The sequence below is a fragment of the Trichomycterus rosablanca genome, chromosome 13 (assembly GCF_030014385.1).
Source record: "Trichomycterus rosablanca isolate fTriRos1 chromosome 13, fTriRos1.hap1, whole genome shotgun sequence".
In the NCBI taxonomy this organism is placed as follows: Eukaryota; Metazoa; Chordata; class Actinopteri; order Siluriformes; family Trichomycteridae; genus Trichomycterus; species Trichomycterus rosablanca.
The window spans coordinates 7,664,105-7,682,480 of record NC_086000.1 but is presented as its reverse complement, the minus strand read 5'-3'; the positions used below and the strand labels follow the sequence as shown (position 1 = coordinate 7,682,480).

At 42.8% G+C, this 18,376-nt stretch overlaps 1 protein-coding gene across 1 annotated transcript; it reads right to left on the bottom strand.

Annotated features, from left to right (window-relative positions):
- Positions 1-2,459: 2,459 nt before the first annotated feature.
- Positions 2,460-3,971, bottom strand: chrm5a (cholinergic receptor, muscarinic 5a). The gene has a single exon (XM_063007591.1). It carries the CDS (start codon positions 3,969-3,971, stop codon positions 2,460-2,462), a length of 1,512 nt encoding a protein of 503 aa, XP_062863661.1.
- Between the last annotated feature and the right edge of the window lie 14,405 nt (positions 3,972-18,376).

The following is an 18,376-nucleotide window of genomic DNA, read 5'->3' as shown; positions in this document are numbered from 1 at the left end:
TCCAGTACCCGTACCCTCTTCTCCCGCAGCCATGCCTTTGTAATGTGTGCAGCATGTGGTTTTGCATTGTCGTTTGCAAAACGTGCATTAATGCTGCCATCACAGAAGTGTAAATGACCTTTGCCAAGGGCACTGACACACCCCCATACCATGACAGACCCTGGCTTTTGGACTTGTTGCTGATAACAGTCTGGATGGTCCTTTTCGTCTTTCCGGAGCACATGGTGTCCATTTTTTTTTCCAAAAAAGACCTAGAATGCTGATTCATCTGACCACAATACACGTTTCCACTGTGTGATGGTCCATCCTAGATGCCTCCGTGCCCAGAGAAGTCGATGCCACTTTTCGACATGGTTAACATAAGGCTTATTTTTTGCACAGTAAATGTGTAAGTGGCATTTGTGCATGTAACTCTGTATTGTAGCGCTTGACAAAGGTTTGCCAAAGTAATCACTTGTCCATGTGGTTATATCAGCTATTGTTGAGTGGCGGTTCTTGATGCAGTGTCGTCTGAGGGATCGAAGATCACGGGCGTTCAATTTAAGCTTGCGCCCTTGGCCTTTACACACTGAAAATCCTCCCGATTCCTTGAATAGTTTATTGATATTATGCACTGTAGAGGGAGAAATATGCATTTGTTGACAAACTGGAGATCCTCTGATCATCTTTGCTCATCAGACTCAGCCTTTCCTGGATGCTGCTTTTGTACCAAACCATGATTACAATCACCTGTTAACATCACCTGTTTGGAGTCACATGATTATTTCGTTTTTTCACCTCATTACTAGCCCTAAATTGCCCCCGCCCCAACTTTTTTTGGAATGTGTTGCAGGCCTGAAATGCAGGAATGGAGGTATATTAACAAATGAAATGAAGTTGAGCATGATAAGACATGAAATATCTCAAGTTCAAACTGTCTGCAATAAAATAAAAGTCAAAGTAAATGTAAGGAACACTGCATTTTTATTTTATTTGCATTTTTCATATTGTCCCAACTTTTTCTCATTTGGGGTTTTAAATATTCAAGTATATATAACATTGTTTAAGATAAATAGATACTTTGTTTGTCCTGAGGGAAATTATTGGCCTCCAGTAGTTGGACAAAGAGAAGAAGAAAAAAAAAGAACTAATACAAATAAAGTATAATAAAGTATGATGTAGCAAATGTACAACGTGCATTTATACAATATACAGTATGCAAGAAATATGTGCAATGTTTTTAATGGGTCATAAATACTGTACATAATTTAAAACAATTTTAGTGGAAGAACTTAAGTGGCATGAACAGAGCCCTGACCTTATTCCTGTTGAAAAGTTTGGAATCAACTGAAATGTCAATTATCTTTATTATCTTACATCAGAGCTTTACTTTCCATGTTATTGGCCATGGTTTAAAAAAAGAATGTCCAGCAACTACTTACACAGGTGTCTATATACATTTGGCCATGTAGTGTACATGTCCATAACTAGTGTACAGGATGTAAACGTTTGACCTCACCTGTGCCTCACATAAAGCAATAAACAAGTAATTTGTGCCAAAAACTAGTTTATTAATGTACTAATGTACTGTTTGGCGTGTAATGTAGGAAACCCATAATCCAGGTAAACATTATCACTGAAAAAAACACTGATCAGCCATAACATTAAAACCACCTCCTTGTTTCTACACTCACTGTCCATTTTATCAGCTCCACTTACCATATACGAGCACTTTGTAGTTCTACAATTACTGACTGTAGTCCATCTGTTTCTCTGCATGCTTTGTTAGCCCTCTTTCATGCTGTTCTTCAATGGTCAGGACTCTCCCAGGACCACTACAGAGCAGGTATTATTTAGGTGGTGGATCATTCTCAGCACTGTAGTGACACTGGCATGGTGGTGGTGTGTTAGTGTGTGTCGTGCTGGTATGAGTTTTTAAACACCTCACTGTCACTGCTGGACTGAGAATAGTCCACCAACCAAAAACATCCAGCCAACAGCGCCTCGTAGGTGGCGTCCTGTGACCACTGATGAAGGTCTAGAAAATGAGCGATCGTCTCTGACTTTACATCTACAAGGTGGACCAACTAGGTAGGAGTGTCTAATACAGTGGACAGTAAGTGGACACAATATTTAAAAACTCCAGCAGTGCTGCTGTCTCTGATCCACTCATACCAGCACAACACACACTAACACATCACCACCATGTCAGTGTCACTGCAGTGCTGAGAATGATCCACCACCTAAATAATACCTGCTCTGTAGTGGTCCCGTGGGTGTCCTGACCATTAAAGAACAGCATGAAAGGGGGCTAACAAAGCATGCAGAGAAAGAGATGGACTACAGTCAGTAATTGTAGAACTACAAAGTGCTTCTATATGGTAAGTGGAGCTGATAGAATGTCGTAACATTTTAATTTAATCTGAGTGTAACAGACATTTACAGCTTCATTCTTTTGCTCAGATGTGCTCATGTTTCGTTTAGTTTTGTCCATACCAGTGAGTCTTCTCCTCAACCCTCTTTTTCCACTGGCATAATAGAAGCATACGGAATGTCTTTTGAAAGGTTTTGTTACAGAGGGCATAGCACATTGGGTTGACTGTGCTGTTGACATAGCACAACCAGTAGCCCAGGTGCCAGAGGGATAGGGGTATACAATCCGAACAGAAGGTAGAGATAAGCACCATGATATTGTAAGGTGTCCATGTGAGGATAAAAGCCAGCAGTATAGCACTGAGAGTCTGTGCTGCCTTCTTTTCTTTGATCAAGACCATTCTTTTGCGCTTGGTGATCTGGCTCTTTAACGTTGAGTCACTGGGCTTGGAGGATAAGGCTGTGGAAGGAATACTTATAGACTCAGCCAAGGAAAATGAGAAGCTTTCTGCTTTGGAGTCCCCATTCTTGGTTTCTGGAGAGTTGCTTCCCTTCTCAGCAAGTTTGAACCTGTATGAGACACACTTTTTACTCTTTTGTGAGTGACCCTTGACTGGCGATGGAAAGAAATTGTCTTTGTCATGACCTGTCATCTGTTCACCATTATCGGGCATCGCTGTGTTGCTCGTCCCACATGCATGGTTTCTGAAGACGAGCAGGATCCCAGAAGACATAGTACGCTCCTCTTCTTCAGATGATGCATACTTATTGAAGGTGGAAAGTTGGTCAGATTTGGACCACTCAGAAGTGCTGTGGCTTGAAGATGACCAGGACTCTTGATTCTGCTCTCTGGAAGTGGTGCTAAAGCAGGATCTAATGATGGTCGTCTGAGGCTGAGTTTTATTGTCGGAGTCTATAGAATAAGTGACTCCTTGAAGCTCTGCCAGGTCTTTGCTGCGTTTTTCTGTCTCTTTGTATATCCGACAGTACAAGATGGTCATGACGGAAACGGGGATGTAAAATGCTGCAATTGCTGTTCCGAAAGTTATCACCGGCTCTGAAAAGAACTGGATTTGACACTGCCTTTCGGGTACTGTTCTTTTGCCCACAAAATACTGCCAGCACAGAATTGGTGGTGCCCACAGGATAAAAGACACAAGCCAAGCTAGGCCAATCATAATACCAGCACGTTTTGGTGTTCTCTTGGCTCTATAGGTCAGAGGTCTTGTGATGGAGAAGTAGCGATCAAAGCTAATAACTAGCAAGTTCATTACTGAGGCATTGCTGGCTACATAGTCCAAAGCCAACCAAAGGTCACATGCTAGATTACCTAACGACCAGTAGCCCATTAGTATGTAGGAAGTGTATAAGTTCATGGAAAATACACCAATAATTAAATCAGCAAAAGCCAGACTTAGTAGGTAGTAGTTATTAACAGTCTTAAGTTGACTGTTGACTGTGAAGGACAGCATTACAAGAACATTCCCAATTATTGTGATGAGACTCACTATGGCCGACACAGTTGCTATAGTGATGACCTCCCACAGGCTATGTGTGACAAGGTGGACATCTGATGCATTGACACTGGTGTTAAAGTTGTTCACTTGACCTTTATCCATGGTTCTTGTCAGCAGCAGCCGCATATGGAAGGTGGTTCAGATGCTCAGGGCTTCATTTTGGCCTGAGTAGTATAAAGACGACCTTAAAAAAGAAACAAAAATTGAAATAAAATCAGATTGGATACATTTTAGGGACACATTTGTGTTTGGCAATGCTGACCAGTCCTTAAAAACAGTATAATAGACCAAACATACACGTTAGGATTATAAACCGACAACAACAAGAACAATAGAGTTTAAAGTTCAGTAAAAAAAAATACTTCAAATTAATTATCATTTATTCATTCATTCTTTCTGACTAATAGCTTCTGACTAAGCATTTTCTCCAATTTTTCTCCCAAATTAGCATACTCAATTTGTCTTCCGCTGCTGGGGGATCCCTGATTGCAGTCGAGGTGGGTATATTGCAGCCCATAGTGGAACCTTTTTTCACCCATGCATTCTGCACAGGTGCCTCTCTATCTGCTAATCAGGGTCCTTACACAGCTTTTGAAGACCCCACCCAGATAGTCCGGTCATGCCTCCCTGCAGGCACTGCCAATTATGCCCGCTAGATGGCGCCCAGCCGACCGGTGGCAACTCCAAGTTTCGAAATGAGGAGTTAAGAATCCCGACACTGGTGTGCTAGCAGAATATCCCGCTGCGCCGCCTGGGGTCACGGTCAGTGCATCCTGGACAGGCCACCAATCCTTCTTCAGCCCCGCAAACTTACTTACATCTAGAGCCTCTTTAGAATCAGCAGGGCATACAAAAAGCAGGTAAATTTTTATATTATTGTGCTGGGGTGCTGAACCCACTCCACACTCCCCCTGGGTAAGTATAATTCACCAAGAGACCTCACGAGACACGGGAATTCCTAGCCTTCCTAGAAGGAGAACTTTTTTCAAGGAGGGCCATATTTGATAATGTGAAAGTGCCCGACGGCCAACAGTCCCTGATGACATTATTTGAAACAATAAATAATGCATATAAATACGCTGTTATTTAAGCAGACATCCCTAGTCTCCCGGAAGTTCCGGTAGTCTCCCGCATATACATAGCGGCTCCCTGATGCCCGCAAGTCAGATAAAATCACCCGGAATCTAGAACAAGTGGCCAAGAATGCACGCACGCAGGCGACACAGACTTTTTTCCCTGATCGCGTATTAAATCCGTTATCTGATATACAATCTAGCGCACTGTGTAGGGAACATAAATCAATTGTCTAATATACTGTCTAGTGCACTATGTAGGGAACATAAATCTATTATCTTTCACACTATCTAGTACACTATGTAGTACACATTAATGTGTTTGTGACGCGAACAGTTAGCTTAGTAGCTCAGTTAGCAGCTCCTAAAAGTTCTGTTATCACCCATATCCTTTGGTGTGTGCGAGAGGTTTTTTAGCTTTTTTTTTTTTTTTTTTTTTAGGCTTGGGGGGTAGGACTCGAGGTCGATACGATGTATTCGAAATCCCAGCTCTGGTGCGCTAGCGTGCGTTTTTACCGCTGCGCCACCTGAGCGGCCCTTTAGGTTTTTTTATATTATATTCACAGGCGCTTAGGTGGCCCATTACTACTGCCCAGTAGGGCTATTGGCCTTTCAGATGTCCACATAAAGACATAATTGGCTAGATCTGAGGGGGGATGGCTGAGGCCCCATAGTGAATTGACCTCTCTGGGGTGTTTTACTGCATTGCACAGCCCTGACCAAGGTAAAATGATGGTAAAAACAAGAAAATGAAATGAAATGATGTTCATTATCTGTGTAGCATAATTAAAATGACTTATCCTTATAACAAAAGATGAAAGTGCATAAATGACTGTATGCACCGTTCTGTAACTAATCCTAATTCCAGTTAGAGTGTCTTCAGTGAGGCATAAATACTATGGCCTTAATTTGGAACGTAATGGAGTGGAATTAGATCCGATCTGTCCAACTCAAGCAGAAATTACATGTTTTGACAAAGGCTACATTCCAGTCTTGGTAATGCATGTGCAAATATGTGAATCATAAGATGGTTTATACGGAAGCATATTGCTGCCACACAGATAAAAAAAAGCCGTCAGTATGTCGTTATAACGAGAAGTTATACAAATTGGCCTTCAGTCTGCTAGGGTGGGAAATGACAGGATTAAACAGAGAGGTGGGGCTGTGAGGGGAGCCTGGTTGCTTAGGGCGTACCATCTCTCCCTGATGCCACAGGCCTTACAGAGCAGAAACGAGCTGTGCCTTTTATTACCTGGCCAGCTCGTTAGGGCGAAGTGGCTACACCTGTGCCTTCCCTTATTTAAGGGATAGGTGCAGAGCTGTAGCCGTCGCACCTTCTGCTCTTGTTGGCTGTTTCTTTTTTCTTTCTTTGAGTTTGTTTGACACTGCGGTGTCCTTTTATGTTTATTGTTTTTTTTTATCTTTAGGTTGTGCCGCCGCAATGTGCCGCCGCCGCCGTGCCGCTGCCGCCGGGCCACCGCTAGTGGGCGCCACCACGCCGCCGCCGCCGCCAAGCTGCCGCCATAGTGCCGCAGCTGTCGTGCCGCCGCCGCCGCCTGGTTGCCGCTCTCAGGTCGCCGTCGGGCCGCTGCCGCCGAGCCGTCGAGCCGCCGTGCCGCCGCCACCTAGAGACCCCATGACTGCGCCCAGAGGAACGTGACCCCCTCCCAGCTACCGCTGGTGACAGCGTCACGTTCCGCCCTCTGGAGCGCAGGAGCAAATGGCCACTTCCCAGCCACCCTGGCTGGTGACAGCGCCTTTGCCATTAACTTTTGAAACCCGCAAATCGATCACACCCGGTAGCTGGCATGGCTCTAGCCAGCATTAGTTGCTGGAAAGCGCCATGCCACGCAGCTATTGTCGGTGTTACCCCCCCTTCTTCGGCCAACAGCGCGAGGGTTCCATCTCGCGAACCCACTCTTTGCTTCAATAGTGCCGGGAGCGAGTCTGCCACTAGCGCCGCTGTGGCAGGCTGTTAAAGCTCCCGGTCGGGAGGCAAGAGTCCTGGGTTCGCGCTTCCCCTTTTCTTTTGTATGCTTTTTTTGGTTCCTTTTCAGCCCCCGACGTCCGGCTGCCTTCGGGATTCCCCGAAGTGTTTTTTGTTATTGTTATTCCTTTTATTTTATGTATATTATGTTTATGATTTTGTAAATAAAACCCTTTTTTAGTTAAACCTCCGCATCCGTGGGTCCTTCCTCCCCACATCATAACAACTGGTGCTTGAAATCTGGGATCCTAAGGCATCAACACTACCTGCTCTAGCAGTGTGCCAACCTATTAGGCAATATTCATCCTCATGAGTGACACTGGGTGTAAAATGAAACAACCCTGGACAGGGCACCAACTAATTACATCTATCACTTGCTGTAACAAGACCACTGGACACCTTCTCTTAACTGACAGTCACCTGCACCTCATTGAGCGTTGATTAATTTCAGGTGAGTGTTTCTCTCTATAATGGTTTCTAGCTCACAGAGTTCACGGTTCCTCTGTTGACAACCTGCTTTTTCCTGAAACCAGTCTGGTTTTCTGCTGCCACTAAAAGCCAGCACACTTTTATCTTTTTTTGATGGGAACTCAGCTGGAGTTGTGGCACTTGTCTCGAGGAAACCCCCTTGGATGATATACCAAACTTCAGACAGACAGTAAAAGGAGGCATGGATCAAAACCAACTTCTTTGGTACCTATGCTACCTGCTGTGTTATAGTGCCATCTCACACTTTTATATTGTCATTAAATCACTTTAAGGATCAGGATCACACCTGCCTGGAAACACTAGGTGCAAAAATGGAATACACAATGGATGGGATGCCAATCCACTGCAGTCCATCACTTACTAACATATCCCTCAGTTATTTACATGTAGGGACAATTTAGAGCAGTCAGTCCATCCACTGTGAAATCTTTGGATGTTAGAAGAAATTTACATTTATGTTTTCGGCATTTAGCAGACACTCTTATCCAGAGAGACTTACAGAAGTGCTTCTATAGTGGATATTATCTTACTCTAGTTTTTTTTTGCAAGAAATTAGTAAGTAAGTGCATGTCAGCTTAAGTCAGGGGTGGGCAAACTTTTTGGCTCAAGGGCCACACTGGGTTTAAAAAATTGACAGATGGGTCGGGTGGGTGCAGGGGTTTGGAACTAATTTATTTTTGTGATAAAAGGATGAATTTTTGAATATAAATGAAACGCCAGACTCATCCCATTATGTGCACGTTTACACATGTGTGAATGTGATTTTTGTATGTATTTTTTATTATTTTTATCTTTGTTTCTATTTGGTGTATCACCATCTAAACAAAACCAATTCCGCATTTAAAGCAGAACTTTTGACATAAGTGGTTAGATCACGCCGGCGACAAATGAGTATCTGTGTGTAGGCCAGATAGACTCGGCTTTAGCAATGATCGGTAGTGTTTGGTGTGCGCCATCTAGTGGAATCAATTGAAACACAGGGTACTGCAAGAAAAAAATGTATGCGATTTTAGGACAATTTTGTAAATACTCAGCGGGCCGTAGTTTGCCCACCACTGGCTTAAGTGCTTAGTTAAGAGGTGGGTTTTTATTCATCTTTTAAAGACAGCGAGAGACTCAGATGTTCAGACAGACAGGAGAAGCTCGTTTCACCACTTGGGTGCAAGTACAGAGAAGAGCCTTGATGCTGGTCTTCACAGGGTTCTGGGTGGAGGATCAAGTCGAGCGAGACTAGTGGCTCTAAGATTGCGTGGTACAGAGCGGGGTTTGATTAGACCTCAAAGGTAGTTTGGGGCTGGTCCATTTTTGGCTTTGTGGGGTGGTGTGGCAGTGTTTAGGTTGGTTAAAAAAACAAGCCGAGCAGCTGCATTTTGGATGAGTTGCAGGGGTTTAATAGTGGACATAGGAGCACCTGCCAGGAGGGAGTTGCAGTTGTCCAACCGTGAGTTTACAAGTGACTGGACAAGAATCTGAGTGGCTTCTATAGAGAGAAATGACCGAATCTTCTTGATGTTGTAGAGGAGGAACAGGCACGTTGTCATGTTGGCTACATGAGGAGAGAAGGTCAGCTGGTTATCCAGGACAACACCAAGGCTTCCTACATTATCAGACGGTCTGATCTGGGATTTATCAAGAGAAGTGACTAGGTCCTGGGTTGGAGATTGATCTCCAGAAATGAGTAACGGCTCTGTCTTGCTGGGATTAAATTTTAGACGATGAGCTGACATCCCTTGTGAGATATCTCTCAGACATGCAGACATCTACCTTGTACAAACATTTATTGGACATTTAATGAGGTAAATGCACTTTGTAAGTAAAAACTGACCAGATAAAGTTTTGGTGATGGGCAATTATCAGCAATGGAATGACATGGTAGTAGCATGGTAATAACATGGTAGTGTGTGTTTTGTTGTGCTGGTATAAGTGAGTCAGGTGCAGCAATGTAGTTGGGATTTTTTAATACCTCAGTGTCAATGCTGAATAAAGAATAGTGCTTAAGCTTACTGTTGTCCACTGCACAAAGCCTATATCCACAACATTATTGTACATTTACCACTGTGGTACATCACCTTTCCTATTAATGCCACTTTTTACTCATTTAGGAACTGCTAATAATTGTTGCAAATTTGCAGCTGCTTGAAAGTCCTTGTTTGCTGTTGTCTGATTCTCTTTTTCATGATTCACTGTTCGTATTTTCAGTGTTGCCATCACCAATCCACATTACACAGTACTTGTAGTGCTGTAGCCCTGTCTACTCCCCCTTCTGTAATTAATTCTTGTTCATTGTATACACCTGTTTCCCACTGCATTTGCGATAAGTGTCCCTTTGTTGCATGTGCCCTTGTGTGTCCCTTTGTTGCCTTTTTTTGAATATCAATTTTGGATTTGTCTGCACTAACCCTGTCTGCCTGTTATTTGACCTGAGCTCCTGCCTTATCTGGCTGCCCCATATTACACATACATATTTATAAAAGACAGACAGGCTAGTCAAGCACAATAAAGGACCAAACAATGGATGCATTTTACAAAGTGTCCCAACCCTTCCAGAGATGTAGTTTGTCTAAAGAAATACTAGTGAAACAATAACATACATTGTGCATTAAAAACTGTACACCTGCATAGTATGTGTGCAGTTACAGAAATGTATGTGCTCTAGCATCAGTACAAAACACACTACTACACTACTACTACTTTTATTTGATTGCAGACAGGATGAACCTGAGTAATTTCATGTTTTATCTGCTCAACTTCATTTCATTTATTAATAAACATCATTAATAAACATAATAAACATAAAAAACATCATTCATAAACATTTCAGGACTGCAACACATTCCAAAAAAAGTTGGGACGGGGGCAATTTAGGGCTAGTAATAAGGTGAAAAAACTAAATAATTATGCGATTTTCAATAGGTGATGTCAACAGGTGATTGTAATCATGGTTTGGTATAAAAGCAGCATACAGGAAAGGTTGAGTCTTTGATGAGCAAAGATGATCAGAGGATCTCCAGTTTGTCAACAAATGTGTGAGAAAATGATTGAAATGTTTAAAAACAATGTACCTCAAAGAAAGATTGGAAGGGATTTGCATATTTCTCCCTCTACAGTGCATAATATCATTAAACGAATCAAGGAATCGGGAGGAATTTAAGTGCGTAAAGGCCAAGGGCGCAAGCTTAAGCTGAACACCTGTGATCTTCGATCCCTCAGACGGCACTGCATCAAGAACCGCCACTCAACAATAGCTGATATAACCACATGGGTGAGGGATTACTTTGGCAAACCTTTGTCAAGCGCTACAATACAGAGTTACATGCATAAATGCCACTTAAAACTTTACTGTGCAAAAAAGAAGCCTTATGTTAACCATGTCCAGAAGTGGCGTCGACTTCTCTGAGCTCAGAGGCATCTAGGATGGACCATCACACAGTGGAAACGTGTATTGTGGTCAGATGAATCAGCATTCCAGGTCTTTTTCTTTGGAAAAAACAAACCAAAGACGAAAAGGACCCTCCAGACTGTTATCAGCAACAAATCCCAAAGCCAGGGTCTGTCATGGTATGGGGTGTGTCAGTGCCCTCGGCAAAGGTCATTTACATTTCTGTGATGGCAGCATTAACGCAGAAAAGAACATTGAGATCTTAGAGCAACATATGCTGCCTTCAAGACGTCATCTTTTCCAGGGTCATCCATGCATTTTTCAACAAGACAATGCAAAAGCACATGCTGCACACATTATAAAGGCATGGTTGCGGAAGAAGAAAGGTACGGGTACTGGACTGGCCTGCCTGCAGTCCTGACCTGTCCCCAATAGAGAATTTTGAAAGAAAAAATGCGACAATGACCCCGTACTGTTGCACATCTTAAGACATGTTTGCCGGAAGAATGGGACAAAATAAAAGCTGAAACACTAAATCACTTGGTCTCCTCGGTGCCAAAACGTCTTTTAAGTGTGGTGAAAATAAATGGCAACATTACAAAGTGGTAAATGCTTTACTGTCCCAACTTTTTTTGGAATGTGTTTGCAGGCCTGAAATGCAGGAATGGATGTTTATTAATAAATGAAATGAAGTTGAGCAGATAAAACATGAAATATCTCAGGTTCATCCTGTCTGCAATCCTGTCTACATACTTTTGGATATGTAGTGTACAATTTTCTACTTGGAAACCTCTTTACTCAGAACCTGCTTATGTTGAAAGGGGTTCAATAAAGCAGCATTGGTTTTTCAATTCTATATATTGTTCTGCTCTTCTTTCAACAGACAGAGCACACATAAAGCAGTGTGGTCAGTGTGTAGAGGAACAGCCCATTCGTCACTGTGGCTTTTTGTTTCTAGGGAAACAGACGATCAATTGCTTTTGAAAGACAAGAGCCAACATAATTTCAGGTGCAGGGAACAAGCTCCGGGAATTACTGCCGGGCAAAACAAACAAGCACTCTAAAAAAACACACGACAGAGTCATCAGCTCTCTTGTGTTACATTAAATGGGTTCATGAACAGAGGTGGTATGAAGGTGTTTGTATAACTGCTGCTTGGAGACCTTTTTAGATAGCCAATGATAAGCCATAACATTAAAACCACCTCCTTGTTTCTACACTCACTGTCCATTTTATCAGCTCCACTTACCATAGAGAAGCACTATGTAGTTCTACAATTACTGAATGTAGTCCATTTGTTTCTCTACATGCTTTGTTAGCCCCCTTTCATGCTGTTCTTCAATGGTTATTTTGGTGGTGGATCATTCTCAGCACTGCAGTGACACTGACATGGTGGTGGTGTGTTAGTGTGTGTTGTGCTGGTATGAGTGGATAAGACACAGCAATGCTGATGGAGTTTTTAAACACCTCACTGTGACAGTTGGACTGAGAAAAGTCCACCAACCAAAAACATCCAGCCGCCGGCACCCTCTGGGCAGCGTTCTGTGACCACTGATGAAGGTCTAGAACAGGGGTGGGCAATTAAATTTTCCAAGGGGCCACATAAGAAACTGGGACTGTTGTGGAGGGCCGGACCAATAAGGGGAACTAAATTCTGCTCAATGTTAATTTTATCTCTTTATTTACATTTACATTTTCAGCATTTAGCAGACACCTTTATCTAAATCGATTTACAATATAGTTACAGTATACAGTCTGAGCAATTGAGGGTTAAGGGCCTTGCTCAAGGGCCCAACAGCAGCAACCTGGCAGTGGTGGGGCTTGAACCAGCAACCTTCTAATTACTAGTCCACTAACCACTAGGCTACAACTGCCCACTCATTATAAAAAGCAGTAAATTGTACAGTTCTAATAAGCTGTTAATGTTTAGATGTTACAATCAAAAAATTAGAAGTAGGCAGAGTAAAAACATCAACATTATTTCACTATTTAAACAAACAAATGCAAAAAAAAAAAAATAAAAAAAAAAAATGTGAACAAAATGTGCAGGTTTTTAAACTTTACACTATTTTGTTTTGAGTCTAATGAGTCTAACTAATGAGTTTTTCAGTCCTTTGTTATTGTTGGATATTCTTTTTAAAATCACAAAGCTGGTCCTGACTGCTTCAGTTCTGGATGTGTTAAACTTTATAAAAAGTCCTTGTTGCTTTTGCAGTTTAGTGAGAGAAGCTTCAGGTGTGATGCTCTGCATCGTTCATGTTCTTATATTTCTGTGTAATACCGTAACAGCGATTTAGAGCCTAAATTCTGATCCTTAACCAGCGTTACATCTGACTTCAGAACTTCGTGTCTTGTTAAAAACTCCACCATCAGTCACACTCAGTTCTGTTCGCATTACGGTGAAGCCCGATACACTCGCGCACACACGTAAATCGAAACTTGCGGATATTTAAAGACACAGCGCTCCCGTCAAATCAATCCTGTAGTAATGCATGTTTGATGTACATTTATTTACATCTAAATTGTAATTGCCACGGACCTCATGCGGGCCGGTTGGGGATGTCTCGCGGGCCGGATGTGGCCCGCGGGCCGTACAATGCCCAGGTCTGGTCTAGAAGATGACCGACTCAAACAGCAGCAATAGATGAGCGATCGTCTCTGGCTTTACATCTACAAGGCAGACCAACTAGGTAGGAGTGTCTAATGGAGTGGACAGTGAGTGGACACGGTATTTAAAAACTCCAGCAGCACTGCTGTGTCTAATCCACTCATACCAGCACAACACACACCACCACCATGTCAGTGTCACTGAAGTGCTGAGAATGATCCACCACCTAAATAATACCTGCTCTGTGGTGGTCCTGTGAGGGGTCCTGACCATTGAAGAACAGGGTGAAGACTAAAAAAGTATGTAGAGAAACAGATGGACTACAGTCAGTAATTGTAAAACTACAAAGTGCTTCTATATGGTAAGTGGAGCTGATAAAATGGACAGTGAGTGTAGAAACAAGGAGGTGGTTTTAATGTTATGGCTGATCAGTATATGATTATGTTAGAACTTTTAGTATCCAAAATAACATAAACTAAAGCAAAAGGAAATGTACATTCACAGCCTAGAGCGGAGAGGTGATAGAACGACAGACTAGCACGTTAGATGGTGTTATGGGATATCACACTTCATGTGCTCGCCCAGAAAAGAGAGAAGGAAGGATGTTAGCCCCACAGGGACATACAATAAGCATATGCTGTGGCCACTAAAGGTCAGAAAAGGCAGGTAGCCATGTGCTAACCCCAAAGCGGCACCTGTGACTAGCTCTCAGTAAAACACATGACCACAAAGAGAAGCTGAAAAGAACAGATTGAGGGAAAATTGTAAAAGCTAGGTCACCACATAAACCAGCTACTCAATCTACTGCCCAATGATATTCCAGGCTTTTGCTGCCAGTCCCATGCCTGACGCTAAAGATAAAAGGCCCCCCTCCTGCTGAGTTACCAAGAAAGTTCCCAGCCTCCCTCTACAGTGCATAATATCATTAAACCATTAAAGGAGTCGGAAGGAATTTCAGTGTGTAAAGGCCAAGGGTGCAAGCTTAAACTGAACACCTGTGATCTTTAATCCCTCAGACGGCACTGCATCAAGAACCGCCACTCAACAATAGCTGATATAACCACATGGGTGAGGGATTACTCTGGCAAACCTTTGTCAAACACTACAATACAGAGTTACACGCACAAATGCCACATAAAACTTTACTGTGCCACTTAACTTTACCATGTCCAGAAGCGGCGTAGACTTCCCTAGGCTCAGAGGCATCTAGGATGGACAATCACACAGTGGAAATGTGTATTGTGGTCAGATCAGCATTCCAGGTCTTTTTTGGAAAAAATCGACACCGTGTGGACCAAAGACGAAAAGGACCATCCAGACTGTTATCAGCAACAAGTCCAAAAGTCAGGGTCTGTCAAGGTGGTATACTTCTGTGATGGCAGCATTAATGCAGAAAAGTACACTGAGATCTTAGAGCAACATATGCTGCCCTCAAGACGTCATCTTTTCCAGGGACGTCCATGCATTTTTCAACAAGACGACGCAAAAGCACATGCTGCACACATTACAAAGGCATGGCTGCAAAAGAAGAGGGTACGGGTACTGGACTGGCCTGCCTGCAGTCCTGACCTGTCCCAAATAGAGAATGTGTGGAGTATTTTGAAACAAAAAATGTGACGACGACCCCCCGTACTGTTACACATCTTAAGACGTGTTTGCAGGAAGAATGAGACAGAATAAAAGCTGAAACACTAAATCACCAAAGGATTGGTAACATTACAAAGTGGTAAATGCTTTACTGTCCCAACAAAGCCTTACATCAGTGAGGTGCATTCACTGATGCATTAATTAGGCATTTATGCCAGTTAACTACCAGATCCAGGTTTTAAAGCAAGACTATCAATGAATACACATCAATGGCGTTCAAGCATGTTCCGGCCATTTAAATTGGTTGGTTTAGGTTCAGACAGTTGTGGCAGTAGTGAGGCATGCTTGTCGAGGCATAGACTCCACCAGATCCCTGAAGGTGTGCTGTGGTATCTGGCACCAAGATGTTAGCAGCAGATCCTTTAACTCCTGTAAGTTGTGAGGTGGGGCCTCCATGGATCAGACTTGTTTGTCTAGCACATCCCACAGATGCTCAATTGGATTGAGATCTGGGAAATTTGGAGGCCAAATCAACACCTCAAACTCGTTGTTGTGCTGTTCAAACCATTCCTGAAGCATTTTTGCTTTGTGGCAGGGTGCATCATCCTGCTGAAATACCGTTTCCATGAAAGGGTGAACATGGTCTTCAACAATGCTTAGGTAGGTGGTCTGTGTCAAAGTAACATCCACATGGATGGCAGGACCCAAGGTTTCCCAGCAGAACATTGCCCAAAGCATCGCACTGCCTCCGCCGGCTTGCCTTCTTCCCATAGTGCATCCTGGTGCCATGTGTTCCCCAGGTAAGTGACGCACACGCACCCGGCCATCCACGTGATGTAAAAGAAAATGTGATTCATCAGATCAGGCCACCTTCTTCCATTGCTCCGTGGTCCAGTTCCGATGCTCACGTGCCCATTGTTGGCGCTTTTGGCAGTGGACAGGGGTCAGCATGGGCACCCTGACTGGTCTGCAACTATGCAGCCCCATACGCAACAAACTGCAATGCACTGTGTATTCTGACACCTTTCTATCAGAACCATTAACTTCTTCAGTAATTTGAGCTACAGTAGCTCGTATGTTGGGGCAGCCCTCGCTCCCCCCGTGCATCAATGAGCCTTGGCCGCCCATGACCCTGTCACCAGTTTACCACTGTTCCTTCCTTGGACCACTTTTGATAGATACTGACCACTGCAGACCGGGAACACCCCACAAGAGCTGCAGTTTTGGAGATGCTGGAACAAGAAGAATTTCTATACACTTAGCAGTGGGCGTGGATCAAATACCTGAACGGAATAATTAGGAAGGGTGTCCACATCCTGTATGTAACTTTCTAATGTTGACTCACTGTCTAGCCTGCTATTTTGTTATTTAGTACTGGCTCTTGCTAGAAGTACATGCTGTAACAACCTCTTGCCAGAATGTTGTTTTTTCTTTACAACGTGTGAATGTTCAGCTTGACTCAGCTTGTTTCATGACCATCTGGTCAGTGTGCTTGAGACATTTGAGCGACAGTCATGTTATTTAGTGGTTGTTGCATAATTATTAGCATTAATTCCAGGTCATGTTTAAGTGATGCATGATTGCTTACTTTGGACCTTACATTGTCTAAATTCGAGCATTAACAGATCTGTTTATTAATCGGGGGTTAATTTTGTGTATTTATGCCAGGTCAAGTTTGCATTCATGACTTGTTTTTAGTGTTTGTGTGATGTGCTTTTGGGACCACTGTGATCTGATCAGGATGAAGTAGTTATTTATTTATTTAAACATAAATAGATGGAATGGTTAATGGTCAGTTGCTGGTTTTAATGCTGGCTCTGCAACTTAGTTCCTTAAGCAAATGTACCACCTTATTGGCATACATGCATTATCGGCATTCACCAGACTAATCTTCACAAACCTTCTGTGTTCTAAAACTCACAAATATAAATGCAGAACATTGGACAGTGGGTCAGTAATAACTAATAAGGTAGAAAACGTCATTGGTTTGTTTGCGCAATAGCACCCTAGCTAAGGTAGTGCATTGTTCTCCATTGTTTTCTGTCCATATCAGCTCACTGGGTGTAGAATTCATCTCCAACTAATATTCTTTCGTGTAAACGTTTATATACTTTTCCTAGTGTAAAACACAGAAAAAATTTGCTTGTTATTAGTTAGCTTGTTTTTATTGCTTTCATAAAGATAGTATACAGCCGTGTTTCTGTAGAAATCTTTAAGATGCATAGTGACACATATACAGTCAGGCCGGAAAGTCTGCACACCCCTTTCACCTTCTCCATGTTTTATTACATTACAGACTCATTCTATAATAGATTGAGTTTTTTTCTCACAACATTTTACACAAAATAGTCCACAATGACAAAGTAAAAGCAGTTTTTAGACATGTGTGCTAATTTATTATAAATCTAAATGTAAAATATCATATGTACACAAGTGTGTACACCCTTTGATATGACACCCAAAAGTGAGCTGAGCTGCATTTGGTTTTCACTGATACTGCTTGAGATGTTTCTACAATTTAATTGGAGTCGACCTGTGGTAAATTCAATTGATTGGACATGATTAGAGAACACCTGCCTATGTAAGGTCACACAGTTGACAGTGCATATCAGAGCAATCTCCAAGCCATGAGGTCAAAGGAATTATCTGCAGACCTCAGAAACAGGATTGTGTCAAGGCATAGATCTGGAGAAGGGTACAGAAAAATTGCTGCAGCTTTACAGGTCCCAAAGAGCACAGTGGCCGCCATCATTCGTAAATGGAAGAAGTTTGGAACCACCAAAAACCTTCCTAGACCTGGTCACCCGGCCAAACTGAGTGATCGGGAAAGACGGACCTTAGTCAGGGAGGTGAACAGGAACCTGAGGGTCACTCGAACAGAGCTTCAGCGTATCCTTGTGGAGATGGGAGAACCTATCAAAACATCAACCATCTAGGAAGCACTCCACAAATGGAGTTTTTATGGTAGAGTGGCCAGACGGAAGCCACTCCTTAGTAAAAGGCACATGACAGCCCGCTTGGAATTTGCCTAAAGACACCTAGAGGACTCTCAAACCATGAGAAACAAGATTCTCTGGTCTGATGAAACCAAAATTGAACTTTTTGGCCTGAATACCAAGCGTCATATCTGGACGAAAACCAGGCACCGCTTATCATCTGGCTAATGCCGTTCCTACAGTGAAGCATGGCGGTGGCAGCATCATGATGTGGGGATGTTTTTTTGCAGCAGGACCGGGGCGACTAGTCCTGATAGAGGGAAAGATGAATGCAGCTAAGTACACTGAGATCCTTGAAGAAAAACAAAGGAGTGGCTTCAGAGAAAGTTGAGGAATCTGTGGAAGGAGCTGAAAATGACTGTGTATCGACGCTCCCCATCCAACCTGC

Bases quoted from the DNA above. Each gene is read 5' to 3' on its own strand.
- chrm5a (XM_063007591.1), bottom strand. From the start codon at position 3,971: ATGGATAAAGGTCAAGTGAACAACTTTAACACCAGTGTCAATGCATCA.